We start from the raw sequence: 18000 nt of genomic DNA, 5'->3' as shown, positions 1-18000 counted from the left end.
AATTAAAATATACAACCTCCTACCAAGCTCCCTAAAAAATATTGAAAAACTGCCGATGTTTAATAAAAACTTAAAAACATTTTTAGTCAACAAATGTTATTACAATGTGAATGAATTTTTAAACGATAAACATGATTAACAATGTTAATTTAAATGCATGTTAGTTATACATATAGGTATATTGCTGTGCCCTTGCAGGGTGTCACATGTTAACCCACCTACTTATAAGCTCCCACCTAATAATGTGTAATGTGATATGCAATAAACAATTTTGAATTTTAATTTGAATTTGAAATGTAAACAATAGAATAAGAAAACTTAACTGGATTTTCAAGATGTTTAGATATATTACTACTAAGGAACTACTGAATCAACTTTATATTACATTGGCACAACCTGTCATGAGTTACTGTATTACTGTCTGGGGTGGCGCTGCCAAAACAAAATTTTTAGAGGTGGAGAGAGGGCAACGTTGCCTGCTCAAGGTGACTCAATCAACATATGATGATACAGTCATTATTGTACCGCATAAATTATTAACTATACATAAATATATTGGCTGAACACATACGCTAATCCACACACGCGTGCACTCGCACACACACACACACACACACACACACACACACACACACACACACACACACACACACACACACACACACACACACACACACACACACACACACACACACACACACACACACACACACACACACACACACACACACACACACACACACACACACACACACACACACACACACACACACACACACACACACACACACACACACACATACATGTGTCCTTCATCACAAGCACAGTATTTAAGTATAAGTTAACCTAAACCTAAAATGGAAGTGTATTTTTCTGCTGAAAATACGTGAACCTATTTGAGACACCTAAATAGTCGCGGTACCAACATTATAATAATAAGTACTGATCATCTATTTGGCTGTTTAATGGACCTATGCCTTCATTTGATATGGCCACTTTAACTTTTAAAAAGTTTGGAACTCGACAAATAATGGAATTTGTAGGCAACATTGCAGTCCCGAAATCGAGACTGCAATGTTTTTAACTTTTTAATTTTTTGACTGACCATAAACAACGCACTTCGCGACCTACTTTTTAACCGGCAACGTCGACTTTGCCGTCCATTTTTGAGAAAAATATATATACGCGACCTGTACGTGATAGACGTGCGCGCCGCCGCGCCGCGCCGCCGCCGCCGCCGGTAGTTTAAAATTCGCGCCGAACAAGCGACGCGAAAGAGTGTTTTTGGTTGCTGTATTGCTTTTTACAGCCAAAAGGTCCCGGCTGAGTGGAGGATTCATTTTTGTGCACGACAACTCTGCCGTGTCAGACGTATCTCTGCTATCTTTAGATAGCAGAGATACGCCTAACCAGTGCAAAATGAAACTAGACACTATGCTTTATATAATACCTAAACAAAATTTCAAAAAATGTCTTTAGTTACTGAGATATTTCATGTTTTCGAATTTTTGGACATTGAGTTATGCGTATCTCTTCTAACTCAAGTTAGAATAATTATGCGTAACTCTTCGCAGTTTTTTTACGGCAAACTAGATATCTACTATCTCGAGTTATCATAGTTTCGCGTAACCATACGCAGGTAGTACGGCGATAGGCGGCTCGCGGTGAGGCGGGGGGCGGAGGGAGCGGCTCGTCGCTCCTTGCCACGTGTATTTGTTTATTTGTGTCGTTTTCAAGCAAAAGGTACCACATTGTCGCTTATCATAAGGACATTCTGACAGGTTTTTCGTATAAAGATACAAGCAATTTTCGTCCTTATGGTAAGCGACAATGTGGTACCTTTTGATTGAAAACGTCACATTTACATTTCATTACGTACGTAATATTGACCCGGTTAAGTTAGCGTTCCGGTGTTTTTTTATGTTGTTTGTTCAAAATATGATAATTTAGTCTTTGAAATGAGTTTTTTACGAAGTAAAGCCTTGTTACGAATGTGTAGTGATAGAAATGTGGCAGAAAACAAAGGTTGTGCGACTAATTATCTTAGCTAATCTCACTTTGTAATCATTGCTGAAAACCCTGTGAAAAACTAAACTATTTCCCTTTTTTTAAATCTTAAGATAACCTACATAGGTACTGAACTGTTTATCGTCGTCCGCTGTCTGTCATGAACTAGTCGTCAACTGGTCTTGTGATTGTCATGTCTAATTTTGAATTTAAATGTCGGTCGTTCCAAATGTTCCAATATTCTAAATATGTATGTCAGTCAGCCAGTGTCAGTAGAGGCAAAATATTAGTTTAAACATATATTTGGATCGCTGGAGTGTCTTATTTTGAAATACATAGAACCGTATAGTTAATGATTCTGATTCTAAATAAATTTTTTGGAGTAACTGACCTTAATATTTTTACTATATATCTTCTTATACCCACAATAAATTTACACCAAACCTGAACCAAAACCTGAGTTCACCTAGGTACAGCCGGGGTTCATCATCAGCTCTATCTTGGGTACTGCTCTCCCAAGTGCTCATCAAGGCGTGTCGGATGACCAAAACAGCGTTTGCCTACGTTGCACCAAACCTGAGTTCCACTAGGTACTACCAGGGTTCAGCATCAGCTTTATCTTGGGTACTGCTCTCCCAGTTGCTCATTAAGACGTATTAGATGACCAAAACAGCGTGTGCCTATGTTACACCAAACCTGAGTTCCACTAGGTACAGCCGGGGTTCAGCATCAGCTCTATCTTGGGTACTGCTCTCCCAAGTGCTCATCAAGGCGTGTCGGATGACCAAAGCAGCGTTTGTCTACGTTGCACCAAACCTGAGTTCCACTAGGTACAGCCAGGGTTCAGCATCAGCTTTATCTTGGGTACTGCTCCCCCAACTACTCATTAAGACGTGTTGGATGACCAAAACAGCGTGTGCCTATGTTGCACCAAACCTGAGTTCCACTAGGTACAGCCAGGGTTCAGCATCAGCTCAGATCTATGTATACTAAACCTTCTCCAAAATGTAACAAACATTTTTCTGAATACCGCATCAAACTCGGTTCAGCCAAACGCGAGATAATCTCGGACAAACATACGGGTCAAACTGAGAACCTTTTTTTTAAGGCGGTTAAAATTTTTGGAGTAACTGACCTTCTGCCGTTAATTCCGCCTTTTACACTTACTGGGATTAAATATTAAATAAAGTACATACAAACAAACACACACACACACACACACACACACACACATACATACATACATACATACATACATACATACATACATACATACATACATACATACATACATACATACATACATACATACATACATACATACATACATACATACATACATACATACATACATACATACATACATACATACATACATACATACATACATACATACATACATACATACATACATACATACATACATACATACATACATACATACATACATACATACATACATACATACATACATACATACATACATACATACATACATACATACATGCATACATGCAATACATGCAAACGCTATTAAACATAAGGCTCTTTCCACCATACGATTGATCTACTTTATAACCAATGATGTAAGGACTGATGGAAATCGGGCTCCTTGTATGTAATGTGAGTTAGCACAATATAAAATGGATTATCTTGTGTAGTCTGGTTACGCGTTTTACTAGGAGCACTAATACAACGAACTCTTACAACTTAAGATAAAAGAACTACGCGTGACCACCTCAATATTCCCCATGCCCTGGTTACACGTTTTACTAGAAGTTGATACAATGTAGTCTTCTAACTTTAGATAAACGAAAACCGCAATAAGCCCGCGAGCCGTGGCCACGCGAAATAGTATGAGCGCTCATACAACGAACTCGTCTAACTTTAAGTTAACATAGTTACGCGCAACCACCAAATGTATGAAACAGTGGTTACGCCAAACTATGTTTATGCGTTTATTTCAAAAACTATGTACTTTTACAAAAAAAAAGTAAATAAATATTATTCTTCACGTCTATTGAAACACAAAACACATATTAAAAATGACTTAACTCAATAAACTCACGAAATATATGAGTTTATTAGTTTTCACGCTCACCAAAAACTTTAAAGTCGATTTACTCAAAACTATGTTTTTTGAGATAGCAGAGATACGTCTGACACGGCAGAACTATAAAAGTTGCAAACAAAATATTTCTATCAAGAAAAGTGATAGTCATTTTTTCAGTTTACTTAACAAAGTTCTATTGTTTAAGCGTGGTTTTTCATTATACGTCTTAATGGCTGAAACAACTAAGTTATGATGATACAGTCATTATTGTACCGCATAAATTATTAACTATACATAAATATATTGGCTGAACACATACGCTAATCCACACACGCGTGCACTCGCGCACACACACACACACACACACACACACACACACACACACACACACACACACACACACACACACACACACACACACACACACACACACACACACACACACACACACACACACACACACACACACACACACACACACACACACACACACACACACACACACACACACACACACACACACACACACACACACACACACACACACACACACACACACACACACACACACACACACACACACACACACACACACACACACACACACACACACACACACACACACACACACACACACACACACACACACACACACACACACACACACACACACACACACACACACACACACACACACACATGTGTCCTTCATCACAAGCACAGTATTTAAGTATAAGTTAACCTAAACTATAAGTTAAAATTATAAATAGTTTATAAATAACATCATCATCATGTATACCAACAATATTTCCTAAATAAAAAAGACTGTTATATTTATAGAGGAGCGGGGCATCCTGATACAGGTTCATTCACCTAAAAGGAAGTCCCAACCACTGATGGCAATTTGTAGACTAAGCTTACAAGGAAATGAAACAATTTTCATTTTCATTTCATTTTCATTTTCATGGCGCTGTACACAATTACGCTTAGTATACTTCTGGTCAAAAGTGTTTCGTGATTCTATTTACATGAGAAAAATTGAAAGTTTGTACGGAACCCTCGGTGCGCGAATTAAACGAACTCGCACTTGACCGTTTTTTTACCCGCAAGTTCCGCAATCCGTGCGTTGCTTTTAACCAATTGAGCTACGGAAGCCTACCAGAACCTTGCAAATCTTTCCATTCCTTCCCTTATGTGGAAGTGTAACTTTTTCCATTTTTTCCTTTAATATAAAATTTGGAGTATCGCTCGCAGGCGTATCTGCATGTTAAAAAATCGGTTTTTTACTTTTCCCTGTTTGCAACGTGTTCAGTTTGGGTACGGGTGGTACGCCGTAGCCCGTAGCATTATTCTTCCCATATGTACGAGTATTAGGTAATATAATGTAGTTCGTTAGCGCACGCACCACGCAGCATACCGGGATTACCGGGTGTAATTATTTACGCGATACAAATAGTACATTACTACAGAGGCCGTGAAGTAAGGGGTTGCCGGCCGAATAGGATAGACGGCCGAACGTAGTGTGGACGGATAGTTAAGAGGCCGCCAACCCCTTTTCACGCCGAGGTATGTATACCTAGTGCTTTTCTCAAACATGCAATGAAATAATAATACAAACATGATGATGATGATGATTGTTTCATGTCGTAATGTGATAGGTTATTCAGTGCGTCGAGTATCGAGGAGGAACAAAAATTTGATTATTTTTGCGCTACGACACACGGTTTAGGAGATACAGATAAAAAGAAAAAAAAAATATTTTTTGTTCTTTTGTTTTTTTTTTGTTTTGTTTTTTTCTTTCTTTCTAGGGTCACCTAGAGGGGAACGAAATTTTTTTTTTTTGCGCTACGACGCATGGTTTAGGAGATGCAGCCATATAGTTTTTTTTTTTGTTTGGTTTTTTTTTTGTTTGGTTTTTTTTTTAAATAAAAATTAAGGGTCAGCTAGAGCGGAACGAACATTTTATTATTTTTGCGCTACGACGCATGGTTTAGGAGATACAGCCCCATAACTTTTTTTTTGGGTTTTTTTTAGCATGTTTAACCACTTATAAATATAGTACCATAGATTTTGTTTTTATTTTTTTATGTCGCAAGTATGCTTACAGAGAGAGTGGTCGTTGGCTGTATGTAATATTTCCTTTGTCAGTCTAATCTTAGTGAGCAAATTTAAAAAGTTAGCGCAGCGGACAATAGTGTACGTTTCATATACTAACTCCCTACTTCATGTCTTCATTTCGTGACATTAACGCATACATTTTGGACTATGTTTGAGAAATAGTACATTACTACAGAGGCCGTGAAGTAAGGGGTTGCCGGCCGAATAGAGGTTGCCGGCCGGATAGTTATGATATGAGGCCGCCAACCCCTTTTCACGCCGAGGTATGCATAGTGCTTTTCTCAAACATGCAATGAAATAATAATACAAACATGATGATGATGATGATGATTGTTTCATGTCGTAACGTGATAGGTTATTCAGTGCGTGGAGTATCGAGAAGGAACAAAAATTTGATTATTTTTGCGCTACGACGCACGGTTTAGGAGATACAGATGAAAAAAAATTAATAAAAAAATAGTACATTATTGTCGAGGCTCGGAAGTAGCTACTTGCTGGCTGAGGATTCGTTTTAAACGGACGACCTTGGGAGTCCGTTTAATTGAATCCGAAGCCAGCAAGTAGCCTTCCAGCCGAGTCATATATAGTGCTTTTCTCAAAAATGGCGCAATAATAACAAATATAATATAAATATTTAACAGAAGCAACGCTCTTATGTATATATTTTCACAGAAAAAAGTAAAAAGATTTGCTTTGCCGCCTTTTTATTTTTTTTAATTAAAAATAGAAGTGTATTTTTCTGCTGAAAATACGCCAACCTATTTGAGACACCTAAATAGTCGCAGTACCAACATTATAATAATAAGTACTGATCATCTGTTTGGCTGTTTAATGGACCTATGCCTTCATTTGATATGGCCACTTCAACTTTTAAAAAGTTTGGAACTCGACAAATAATGGAATTTGTATGCAACATTGCAGTCCCGAAATCGAGACTGCAATGTTTTTAACTTTTTAATTTTTTGACGGACCATAAACTACGCTCTTCGCGACCTACTTTTTAACCGGCAACGTCGACTTTGCCGTCCATTTTTGAGAATAGTACATTATTGTCGAGGCTCGGAAGTAGCTACTTGCTGGCTGAGGATTCGTTTTAAACGGACGATCTTGGGAGTCCGTTTAATCGAATCCGAAGCCAGCAAGTAGCCTTCCAACCGAGTCATATATAGTGCTTTTCTCAAAAATGGCGCAATAATTGCAAATATATATAATAGAAATATTTTACAGAAGCAACGTTCTTATGTATATATTTTCACAGAAAAAAGATAAGATTTGCTTTGCCGCCATTTTATTTTTTTAATTAAAAATGGAAGTGTATTTTTCTGCTGAAAATACGTGAACCTATTTGAGACACCTAAATAGTCGCGGTACCAACATTATAATAATAAGTACTGATCATCTATTTGGCTGTTTAATGGACCTATGCCTTCATTTGATATGGCCACTTTAACTTTTAAAAAGTTTGGAACTCGACAAATAATGGAATTTGTAGGCAACATTGCAGTCCCGAAATCGAGACTGCAATGTTTTTAACTTTTTAATTTTTTGACTGACCATAAACAACGCACTTCGCGACCTACTTTTTAACCGGCAACGTCGACTTTGCCGTCCATTTTTGAGAAAAATATATATACGCGACCTGTACGTGATAGACGTGCGCGCCGCCGCGCCGCGCCGCCGCCGCCGCCGGTAGTTTAAAATTCGCGCCGAACAAGCGACGCGAAAGAGTGTTTTTGGTTGCTGTATTGCTTTTTACAGCCAAAAGGTCCCGGCTGAGTGGAGGATTCATTTTTGTGCACGACAACTATAAAAGTTGCAAACAAAATATTTCTATCAAGAAAAGTGATAGTCATTTTTTCAGTTTACTTAACAAAGTTCTATTGTTTAAGCGTGGTTTTTCATTATACGTCTTAATATTGCAAAGTTGAAAAATCGCACGCCGGTGATTTTTTCGTGGCGCGCCGCCGCACGATTTTTTTAGACCGGCGCGCACGTCTAGTACGTGATAAAAAATATATAGAGCAAAACTGAAATTGCAAATAGTACATTATAGTACATATGGTCGCACTAGTGCGTAAAAGAGCACTTTTCGTGCATATGTCGAAAGTTTAAAGGGCCATATGTACTGTAAAACGTTGTACGATACACGTGCGAATAGGTAATTCGCAACTCGTGTCGATTTAAAATACTCCCTGCGGTCGTGTTTTAATTTATCGCCACTCGTTTCGGATTTCCTCTTTTCCGCACTTGTATCGTAAATAACTATTTCGATGCTAGTGCGGAAAGTATGTCATTACTTCACGAGTACCGAGATATCTGCAAGACTTGGGACGAGTGAAGAATGACATTTCCGCATGTGTATCGAATGACGTTTTTTAATTCAGTTGCGAAAAAAATAAGAAAAACAACAAGTAAGGAATAAAAACAATATCGAATGTTGCCTTTGGAAACTTAAAACATGCTTGCAGTAAGAAAAAACGCCTCTTCTTTGACAGGCGTTTCGGCAGCTATTCCTACCTCTACCTTCCATAATAGCTATTCCGTTCCATTCAGACAACTTATTAAGAACGGTTTTTCAATATTCAATATTAAAAAATAACCGTGTTATAATGATGAAGAGGTAAATAATAATATATGAAATATGTATATTTTTCGTATTCTTACATTAACAATAGGTTTTTATGTTGATTACGACGTTAAAAGGAAACTAATATTAACACTCATCAATAAGTAGTTATGAATAGGAACAAGTAAAAAAAAAAAAATGGAAAAGTGAAAAGCACTAGTTCGCAAAAACCAACTTTCCGCACGCTAAACAGCTACGTAAAGTAGCACTTTTTGAGCAACTGTATTAAATAATAAATTTTGGTGTCCCATACCTACTAAAATTCAATTCGACATTTTGACATGAGATGGTACACGATGTATGGAAACCAGAATATTTTTTTTGTGATTTCAGAGTTGCTGCTATAGAAAAAGTTGATCATATAAATGAGTAAAATCGCGTACCTGTACCTACATATATCTTGTATCACCTAAAAAGTCACCTTTTCCTCAACTCATAGTCATTTTACTTTTTCCTACCTGTTGACATAATTTTCTTAGGATGTTCTGCTAAATGTAAATACCTACATTTTGACTTACATCAGTATCGTGATGAACACGAAAGGATAATAGACCTGGTCCAGTAGATCTATTTACTGTCATAAGTGGTTCTTGCGTAGAATTTCTGCAAGTAAAAAAAAGATTGATTACCTTGTGTCAAGTGTGTAACGTGATTATCTCAAAAAACATGTCACTAAGCGCAACTTGCACCATCCCACTAACCCGGGGTTAACCGGTTAAACTGTTAACAAGGGTCAAATTGTATTAGTATATAACCATGGTAACTCCAGGTTTAACTGGTTAACGCCGGTTTAGTGAAATGGTGCAAGTGGGCCTAAAGTGTTTAACTGCGTATTAAGAGTATCTAATATAAGCAATGTTATCAGTTATCAGGTACAGTAGATATCGTGCGATAAGGTAGAAACACGTTACGCACCTGTGCTGGAGCGTGTTGAAGGAGTAGCAGAGTCCGCGCTCGGCGTCGACGGAGCGGAAGCGCGCGCAGCACGGGAACGCGACGCCGTTGAACTCGCACTCGCTCAGGAGCTCCGAGCAGCTCTTGTAGATCTAATAGTGCGCCAACACCACACTAAACAAACGAACAGCCGACGAACGCCAAACGAGATTTAACTTTATGGTTACAATAAGCCTTCGTTTGGAGTTCGTTGGCTCGCAACGTTAATTATGTAAATTTATTCAGTGTTCCTTTTTAATCTACTCTCAATCGCTAGATCATCATAACATAATTTAATCGGATTAGTGTTACGTGACCCGACTGATGCGCAATGTGATTGTATTTTAATGGAATAGTTACGTAATCAATTATCTGCCTCCAGGGCAGGTCGCAAGGCACCGTGGAGCCGCAAGGTACGCAAACCTCCTTTGTACAGGACCCTATTCTGTACAGCAAGTTCGTCAAATAGCGGCGATAGTTGTACGATAGTTTTTTGATCAGGGGACCTTTGAAAGAAAATCAATATACTATAGTGAGCTCAAGAACAACTACTTAAATCTAAAATTTGAAATTACAGAATAATTTCTGCTACATTCTCAGTGCATTGAAGGAACAACCTCAATTACTTAACAAATTAAATATGTATTAAATTAGGCGTAGGTAAGTAGTTTGTACACTAGGGCTTACCAAACTGAGCGCTATCCGTGAACTTCCTTTGAGCCGTCGCGGCATAAAACGTCTCACACACGGTGACAGCTGGGAAGGTAGTCGTCCAGAGAAGGTAGCGCGTTTCGGGGTTGTAGCTCAGTGCGGGGCTGTCGCGCGCCGCCCCCGTCGGCTTCAACAGCACGACCATGCAGCCCGCCGACGCGACCAGCACCGCCGCCCATAACCATCTGCCATTGCCAATGCCATGACTCAAACTAAGTTTTTATTACTTAAGTAGGTACATTTTGAAAAAATGTTTTCATATCTCATGCTCTGAAAGTGGGTCGTTGTTGTTCTAAAAAGTGCGCAGAAACTGAAACTTTTCTGCTCTAGTGCAGAAAAGTATTGTACTCCTCTGCGTTCCCGTCCCACGAGCAACAGAATAAAAAAATAGTGTCTTTATTTCCCCGCATGGAACAATTGATAATTGTTGTAATTTTGCATATCCCGCATTGAATCGTTTTTTACCAAAAATGATGTAAGTAAATTGTAAAAATAAATTATTCTTGGATTTTCCACTTTTTTGTTGGATTGTATTTACTCGATATCATAAGGCCAAAAGGAATACACCAAAAAAAATTTTTTTTAAACCATACACTTGCGTAAATGAGCAAAGGCAGTATCATACAGCCATCAGCAGCACGCACACGTTTGTACGATAATAAAGTTATTTATCACTATATTCGTGAAAATAAAATAAAATAAAATATAAAAATTGCTAAATTTATTCATTAAATTGTTATTTAATTTATAAATTTCTTTAAATACTTTTATTATGTTGGCTAAATGACTGGGATGCCGTTGACTATTGGGAGTTTTAGAACGAAAAAATTAAAAAGTAAATAAGAGGCAATCCCGCTGATTTTGATACTATAATAACCAAATCATTTTAAAATTACTGCAGTTTGTTTAAATATGTGTGTTTTCGTAAATATTGCAATCTAAATGTTTTTCGCTAGGGGTTATTTATCTTCACACATGTAGTCTCCGATTGCAAGTAAGTCCTTAGGAAAAAAATCATGGCCGCAGGTCTGTTAGGTAGTACCAGTAGTACCAAGAGGATATAATAAGATAGAGCGGTACTGTCATAGTAGATTTTGTAACCACAGTAAATTCACTGCCATCTATCGACACACTTTAAAACTAAAAATAAAGTTTTATAAAAATGCGATAAAATGTATTTAAATATAGATATATTAAATATATTAATAACGGGTCACTCACGTATTCGCGGAGGAGTCGCGGAGGGTTGCGGCTTGCGGCCCGCAGTCTGCGCCGGCCCGTCACCGTCGATGCAAGCTCCTGATGACGCTACTCGGTACGGAGTGAAACATGTCGAGCGTTTTCGATTTAAAATACGTGAGTGACCCGTTATTAATATATTTAATATGCCTGTGTCTCACGGAAGTTTTGTTAAATATGGATAAATGATTTTTTTTATTTGCATTAATTATTTTTATGATTTTGACCCATGTTCTTTCACTGATATGCGTTAAAATTGTTAAATAACAAACGAAACCGTCAACGCCATCTACAGTACACCAAAATGACACAACGACAGTAGGCCAAAGCTAGTAGCGCCCTCTGATCGAGAATCAAATTTTCTTGATTTTCGAGGCACGTTTTTTCCTTAGACTGTATCCATCTATTACGGAGTTATATCTTTCTTTGGTAGTACGTAGTACTTTAGTTACTGATTTAGCAAAATTGCCTTGTCTTGTTTTGTTTCCTCGCATTCGATATGAAAAGTAGAGTGTTTAACTCGAGTGAAAGGCACGATTTCCGAAATGAAATGAAAATGCAGAAATGGGTGCCTTTCAACTCTTGGTTAACAATCAACTATTTAAGGTCCTTTATCAAAATGAACTGAAATGATTATAGGTACCGGGTGTTTCCTGTAACAGGAGCATTAAATTAAACTGGAGGCTGTACTCCTCAAACTGACCAACATTTGTTCAGCAACTTTTTAAAATTATGAAAATTTTAGATTATACCTTTTTCATACTAATTAAATATTATTTTCAGTATACGCTGCCATCTGTGTGTTTGACGTTGCTTGTCACCCTTTAAACATAACAAATTTTGCAATACATTGCTTCTTAAAATAAACTTTAAAGTGTAATAAAAATCAAAACACAAGTTATTTTTAAAAGTTGCTGAACAAATGTTGGTCAGTTTGAGGTGTACAGCCTCCAGTTTAATTTAATGCTCCTGTTACAGGAAACACCCGGTATACTGTTGATTTTGAAGTGGCACGATTTTTTTAACAGTGAATAAACTTGAGGTCTTCTGTTTCTCTTGCTTAGGCCCGCGACTTCGTCTGTGTACAATGATGATTTTCGTCGTCACGTCACTCGAACCATGATGCGGTGTTGCGATGTGAGGCTCAGTGAGGCTTTCGCCAGGAATAACTTTGCAGTTAGACACTTTGCCGATTTGGCTCCTTCTTATGAGCAGGTAGTCTATCTGGGTGGAGTGTGACCCACTCTTGTAGGTATGAGGTGCTCAGGTTTCTTTTGGAAGAAAGTGTTCTCTGCGTTTGTACGACTTTAGCCGTAGCCACAGTTTATTTCTGGCTTTCTTATAGAATAATCCTATGGGACACAGTACAGACGCTCCCTTTCTTTTTACTTTACAAAAAAACTTATCCGCATACTCGTAAACATTAAACAAACTGATAGTTGTAAACCTCATTTTAAAGAACACAAAATGCTTACCTACCTATCGCAAACATTTATATTATTTGTCCGCAAACATTCAGAATTATATATCAAACGTGAAGATGTACAGCTAACTTATACCTACACTAAGAAAAAAAAACAACGTGAATGCCACCACCCTCCAGATTAAAACTCCATTCGTCTGGCCCATTATCCATTATCGATGTCCATAAAGCTAAACTACCACAAAATATAAAGGAAGAAAATAAAGAACATCTGTTTGTAAGAAAATTAAAAGAAACCCTTATTAACAAGAGCTGTCGAAGAATATTTAAATGATAAGTTTTAACAAAGAGGGATATAATAAGATAGAGCGGTACTGTCATAGTAAATTTTGTAACCACTGTAAATTCCCTGCCATCTATCGACATACTTTAAAACTAAAAATGAAGATTTATAAAAATACGTTAAAATGTATTTAAATATGGATAAATGTTTTTTTTATTTGCATTAATTGTTTTTATGATTTTGACCCATGTTCTTTCATTTATATGCGTTAAAATTGTTAAATAACAAACAAAACCGTCAACGCCATCTATACGTCAGTAGGCCAAAGCTAGTAGCGCCCTCTAAACGAGAATCAAATTTTCTTGATTTTCGAGGCACGTTTTTTCCTTAGACTGTATCCATCTATTACGGAGTTATATCTATCTTTGGTTTTAAGATGTACCTAATAAGGTACAATTTAACATTTTATTTGTATTAGGTATAAGTTAGGTTAAATATTGCAAGGCTCATGTTTGAAACTACTCATTTATAGAGGCCGGTGTCGATTTTAGTAGCAAAAATGTAAAATTGATAGATTTAGTCGGTGAAATTGTACACCTTTTGTTACCTAATTGAAATAACAAGTACTAGTTTCTATTAGCACGTCTTCTTATCTTACCTTTTATCAGATCAATTTTTTGAAAACAGACTCACTAAATTAGTAATGTTTGCTTTTCTGATGGACGTTTAGGTAAACGCGCGTAAAGCACTGATTTTGTCGCTCTTATTTGTAAATTTCGTAAAGTTTGGACTGCTAAACATAGTAATTTTGTATTACACATATCCTGTACTTGACGTTTGTCAGACTACATTTTTATTATTATGACTTTGAAGTAGTGTAAATGAAAGTTAGACGAAATCAATTTTCTCCAGAAATTGCTTCAAAACAAGTGACAATTTCTCTGAAAATCGACTTAATATCGACGTAATTTTGATACTTAAACAATCTACAACATTTGCTGAAACTATTCTTATACATCAATTTGTATAATTTACCACCATAAATTTTTGATGAATTTTTAAAAACTGTCCCTTCTTTTCATATATTACCGGTGACGCACGCTCGCGACCTCATTATTAAAAGGCAAGATGAGAAGACGTGCTAATAGAAACCAATACTTGTTATTTAGATATTACGTAACAAAACGTGTATAATTTTAACGACTAAATCTATCAATTTTAAATTTTTGCTCCAAAATCGACTACGGCCTCTTATATCCATATGCACAACATGATACTTGAACTTTTTACCTTTTCGGTACGGAACCCTAAAAAGTATCGACTTTACTATACTTACTTGACCAGAATATTTTTGCTCCTCACTAAATGTTTGAAGCCATTAATATTACTGTTCCACACAAAAAACGAAAGCCTCTGTTGAAGCACTGCCCTAGTCCTCATAAAATAATTATTAAACTTCATCGTTTCGCACAATGCAGCTCCGACAGTGACGATGACGCGGCTCAACACTGGGCAAGAGTTATTTGACTATTGTTATACCTATGTACTTGACAGTGCAATTTTACTAAGTGACAGCAAATATGAATAAAATATAATTATGTAATATTAATAAATTGGTGTACTTTTAAAGTGATTGCATGTGACACAAAATGCAACAGTTTGGCGTTTAGGTGTGGTGTAGCGTGGTAGAAAAATGGTGATATGTCTAATATAGGTAGATATTATTTCATTTAGGTACCAATATTTTGGATACCTACCCGATAGACTAAGAGGCAGCAACGAAATCGCTCTTGTTGTAGGTCTACCGTTTAACCGAGGTGGTTGATTGGTAAGATGTTAAATTATGGTCAGCTATGGACTGGCTGACTGCATGAAGCTGATTTGTATTGAATATGCTAAGCAAGTAAAAACCGGCCAAGTGCGAGTCGGACTCGCGCACCGAGGGTTCCGTACTTTTTTTGCTTTTTATATTCGAGTTGATTGAATGAAAGGTAAATTGCGGTTTACGATTTATGACGTATTAAACAAAAACTACTTACTAGATCTCGTTCAAACCAATTTTCGGTGGAAGTAAATGGTAATGTACATCATATATTTTTTTAGTTTTATCATTCTCTTATTTTAGGAGTTACAGGGGGGGGGACATTTTACCACTTTGGGAGTGTCTCGCGCAAATAATTCAGTTTAGAAAAAAATGATATTAGAAACCTCAATATCTTTTTTGAAGACTATCCCTAATATCCCACACGTATGGGTTTGATGAAATTTTTTTTTTGACTCAGTTCTAAGTACGGGGAACCCCCAAAATTTATGATTCTTTTTTCTATTTTTATGTGAAAATCTTAATGCGGACAGACAGACATGACGAATCCATAAGGGTTCCGTTTTTTGCCATTTGGCTACGGAACCCTAATAATTGGGTATATGAACTAGTTTTAGTCTCGAAACTCAGCTACCTTGTACCTACTTGAAAATCACCGCGCAACTTCTTTTTCTCAAACATGCTATGTAATATTGATATTACGTTCTTTATATTAGGCTGGGAAGTATCACGTCTCAGGCGCGGCTAGAAGAGAGGTCGGGAAGTGGCTTTTTTTTAATTTCCATTTCACGTATATTTGTGACACAACATCATGGCATTCAGCCATACAAAAAACTATAACCAATATTTGCTTTTTGGCATGGAGACTATATAAAGGAGCCAAATCTCTATGTATGAAAAGTGTCCATCAAAAAACAGTAATTAGGCGGCGCCACACTACACCGAAATACTACCAAAAACAACCTACGTAATTTGGTCGGGTTATTTGTTGCCTTATATTATGGTTCATGTTATACTCATATCCCAGAGCCTAACAACTAGCGCCACCGGAGAGATTAGGAACTATTATTTACAGCTGAAAGCTGGTCACTTTTGCAATAGTTCTGCCATAAGAGATTGTCGTCCTTTCTATTCCGTCCATACTTTTTGGTTCGGAATGACATTCTGCCAATACGACTATAAAAAAAACAATAAACGATATTTTTTGATATATTTTGCAGTTTTATTTGTATAGAATTTCCAAAAAAATCATAAATAAAACATTATTAACAAATTCCAATAATATTGAATTGCAAATTTATAGTTGGTCAAACCAAATTGGCAGTAAATAAGAACAAAAAAAACTATACTATCCTTTTCTTTCGGGTGCTAGTACTAGTGTAAGATAAAGATAGTATGATTCTCTCTGTCTATGTTTCAAATAAGAGTCCTTTGACAAACTATAATTACAAATACAGATTTAAAATATTTTATTTAAATATAAGCGGTAAAAATGTCTACTCAAACACGCGTAGGTATTTTTTTAATCGTTTTGGAGGTAAAGTTGAACATTTTTCATTCTGTAATTCTATTTCATTGGATTTATTGTGCGTTGTTGATTGTGTTATTTAATATGAGTTTCGACGAAAATATTAAATGAAAAGTCAAAAGCATTTATTTGTTCAACATAGGCAAGGTACATACATAAGTACAGGTCTCACATAATCATTGTATCACTATGTTGTGCCGTAAGGCGTACAATTTTCCATTTATGGACTGTGGCTTCATGCTGAGCACAGTTAACATTACTTATCAAAATCATCTAACTAAAATTCACTTACACTATAATATGCTTTGTCAATTAAAAATTTAAATAACTTACTTTTAAAACTAATCATGTCATCTGTATTTCTTAGCTCATTTGGAATTTTATTAAAAAAAATTGGAGCCATTCCAAATATACTTTTTCTAAATAACGCCGTTTTGGAAGGCAACGAATTGATTTTGTTAGGAATACCTGTTAATTATATTTCATGTTTAAGGCAACGATGTATGTGAAGCATAATATCAACATAAAAAACTATGGAATCTTAGTTAAGTATGTGGCTAAAACTACAGACGGATGCAAGGCGAAAAAAATCAGATACATAAATATATCTTGAAAATTTGTGTAATAAATTGATAAACTACATGTGTAAAATATACGACACGTGTGATAAAGATACGCATAAGTGGTACTTATATTTTGTGCCTCGTTTACTTTTAGTTAAAAACTAATAAAACTTTAATTTCGTGGAGGTTTCTTTATTTATTTCATTGCATGTTTGAGAAAAGCACTATACATACATCGGCGTGGAAAGGGGTTGTCGGCCTCATAACTATCCGGCCTCACTACGTTCGGCCGTATATATATATATATGCATTCGGCCGGCAACCCCTTACTTCCCAGCCTCCGTAGTAATTATATCTATCTTTGGTAGTAATGTACTATTTTAATACAGTTTCTCAAAAAGTGCTACTTTACGTAGCTGTTTAGCGTGCGGAAAGTTGGTTTTCGCGAACAAGTGCTTTTCACTTTTCCAATTTTTTTAAATTTATTCTTGTTCCAATTCATGACTACTTATTGATGAGTGTTAATTTCCTTTAAACGTCGTAATGAACATAAAAACCTACTGCTAATGTAAGAATACGAAAAATATACATATTTCATATTTTATTACATATCTCTTCATCATTATAACACGTCTATTTTGTTATATTAAATATTGAAAAACCGTTCTTAATAAGTTGTCTGGATGGAACGGAA

The 18000-nt window shown here is 36.4% G+C and overlaps 1 protein-coding gene across 1 annotated transcript in view; it reads right to left on the bottom strand.

The window, feature by feature from the left end:
- LOC134754970 (acid-sensing ion channel 2-like) overlaps nt 1–14903 on the bottom strand; it is an 87439-nt gene extending 72536 nt beyond the window's left edge. The window contains exons 1-5 of the mRNA XM_063691465.1: nt 14730–14903; nt 10425–10633; nt 10098–10243; nt 9720–9850; nt 9323–9407 (exon numbers count right to left, since the gene is read on the bottom strand). Of these exons, the coding sequence (XP_063547535.1) occupies nt 9323–9407; nt 9720–9850; nt 10098–10243; nt 10425–10633; nt 14730–14854 (696 nt within the window). The 5' untranslated portion in view covers nt 14855–14903. The remainder of the gene's footprint in view (nt 1–9322; nt 9408–9719; nt 9851–10097; nt 10244–10424; nt 10634–14729) is intronic.
- Between the last annotated feature and the right edge of the window lie 3097 nt (nt 14904–18000).

The sequence above is a fragment of the Cydia strobilella genome, chromosome Z (assembly GCF_947568885.1).
Source record: "Cydia strobilella chromosome Z, ilCydStro3.1, whole genome shotgun sequence".
Taxonomy (NCBI): Eukaryota; Metazoa; Arthropoda; class Insecta; order Lepidoptera; family Tortricidae; genus Cydia; species Cydia strobilella.
Note: the sequence above shows the minus strand (reverse complement) of the source record. Positions and strands in the feature narration are given on the sequence as shown.